Source organism: Octopus bimaculoides, chromosome 21, assembly GCF_001194135.2.
Source record: "Octopus bimaculoides isolate UCB-OBI-ISO-001 chromosome 21, ASM119413v2, whole genome shotgun sequence".
Lineage (NCBI taxonomy): Eukaryota > Metazoa > Mollusca > Cephalopoda > Octopoda > Octopodidae > Octopus > Octopus bimaculoides.
This window is the reverse complement of record NC_069001.1, coordinates 13194203-13196733: the sequence shown is the minus strand read 5'-3', so window position 1 is coordinate 13196733 and position 2531 is coordinate 13194203. Positions and strand designations below refer to the sequence as shown.

Sequence of the window (2531 nt, the reverse complement as noted above, 5' to 3'; positions counted from 1 at the left end):
GATTTAGTAGACGGAAACTGAAAGAAGCCCGTTGTATATATGTATATATATATATATATGTGTGTGTGTGTGTGTATGTTTGTGTGTCTGTGTTTGTCTCCCCAACATTGCTTGACAACTGATGCTGGTGTGTTTACGTCCCCGTAACTTAGCGGTTCGGCAAAAGAGACTAATAGAATAAGTACTAGGCTTGCAAAGAATAAGTCCTGGGGTCGATTTGCTCGACTAAAGGCAGTGCTCCAGCATGACCGCAGTCAAATGACTGAAACAAGTAAAAGAGTAACAAAAGGGTTCTAAAAGTCATCAGCTATCAAAAAAAATTCAGTTATTAGGTAATTCACCATTTCCCAGTGATGCCAATTAGGAGAGGGTTTACTGTATTTGTTAAAAATCAAAAGTTTTCACCCTGAATATGTCTTTGACTGGATCTGGTTTGTCTTCTGTTTCAGGATCCAACTGGACAAACAACACAGCAAGTACCAAACCACAGCCGACGACGAATCATGGCCATTCTACTTGTTATCTTTCTGCCGCTCTGCCTTTTTATATTCATATACCTTCTTTTTTGATCCACTCAACAACCTGGACCCATATCCTTCGTCCCCAAAGACATTTTACCGTTTTGTTATCAGTGAACCTCATATAACAGCTTTGTGGCTGTTTTGTTATTTGCCCTACCCCCTCTCTGTCTGCCTCTCTCTCTCTTTACCCCCTTCTGTTGGTACTCATACATCACTACATTGCCTTGTCTGGTTATTTAAACTTGTGAATGTTATTTTGTGTGACATGGTGACTATAATGTGTAACATTTAGAATGATCTGTGACAGAACACCTCAGACATTGAACAATTATGTTACAAGTCATTACAATCTGTTACGCTGTTACATATACAAGTCACTATGTTACATATACAGGTCACAATGATCTGTTACAAACTTTGTCATGTTGCAATTCACTATGATTTGCTAAATACAGTATCCTGTTACAAGTCACTAATCGATAATACTGTTAGAAGTCACTATGATGTTACACAATGGCATGTTACAGCTCTATGATCCAATACACACCACATTGTTTCAAGTTGCAATGGATCTGTTAAACTGTCACTAGTTGCTACAATGTGTTACATATACTACGGCTCACCACAGTCTGCTAGAAACTGTATTATGTTACAAGTCACAAGTCACTATGATCAGTTACAGACCATGTTATATTGCAAGTCACTATGATTTGTTGCAATATTTTCTGTTACGAGTCAGTGATCTGTGACACAGTGGCATATTACAAGTCATTATGACCTGATAACATACCATGTTACAAACTGTTGTGACCTAATACATACCATATTATGTTACAAGTTATTGTGGTTGTGGTCTGGTACATACCATGTTACAAATCACAGCAATCTATCTCTACATCTTGACATTCAATATGATTAGAATATGGTTTATCTTCTCTGAATTACTGTTTTGTGACTGAAACATTACGACCTGTATGTAATGAGTAATAACTTTACACATGCACACACACACACACACACACACACACATACACACACACACACACACACACACACACACAGAGAGGATTAGTTGCATCAGCAGATTCTGTTTTCTAACATGTGTTGTGACATAACATTATATAACTTGGCCTCACATCAACATACATACACGTGATTGGCTGTGTGTTTTAGCATATGTTGTTGTAACATAATGTCATGTGATATTTTGTCCCATGTCACACACACACAAAAAAAAAATTGTTATTTAGCTCCAGATCAGTCCTGGTTAAACAAAACCTAACCTATGATCAAAAGCCTTCCAACTCTGACCAACCTGTATGATTTTTTTTTTTTTCAAAGACGCAAGTACAACCAAAACCACATTATGCAATGTGCCCTTCCTTCTTTAAGCTCACAGAGTGTGTGAATTAAAGGAAGTTTGGCTGCATATTTCTAGCATATTGAGTAATGCCTTGCAAGCTACTTCAGGTTACTTGAACTGGAAGACATTATTACATAACAAATTAATTAGGATTGCATCTGTTTAACACTTTGGTGTTTAAACCAGCTGCATCTGGCCAAAATATTATTCTACCTGTTTTATGTTCAAATTGTCCAGATCTGGCCTCTCACACCAATCCTACACTATTCTAAAAATTAACTGTTACCTCATCAAAGTCTCAAAGCTACATACATGATTAAAAGTGAATAAACAAGCATTACATTTGACAGAAATAATATGAATGCTGAAAGGTTAATGAGTGATCTGTTGCATATCAAGTTGAAATGGAGGACTGGACAAAGGACCAGTGTGATATCAGCCCTGTTACCTATAACCACCACCATCAATAGTCAACAAGGGAGCCTCTACTTATGTGTTTTTCAACCATTTTTGTTTCACACCCCCATTTTGATTTTCCAAACACATGTGCACCCTGCCATGATTGGACAAAATTTGTGTGTGTGTGTGTGTGTGTGTGTGTGTAGGTTCGGGAATGGCTGTGTGGTTAAAAAGCTTTTTTTTCCAAC

General features: G+C 37.3%; 1 protein-coding gene across 1 annotated transcript in view; it reads left to right on the top strand.

Moving 5' to 3' along the window:
• Window positions 1-2135, top strand: part of LOC128250430 (annexin A11-like) — a 33161-nt gene extending 31026 nt beyond the window's left edge. The window contains exon 3 of the mRNA XM_052975390.1: window positions 450-2135. Coding sequence (XP_052831350.1) covers window positions 450-569 — 120 coding nt within the window. The 3' untranslated portion in view covers window positions 570-2135. The remainder of the gene's footprint in view (window positions 1-449) is intronic.
• The last annotated feature ends 396 nt before the right edge of the window (window positions 2136-2531 follow it).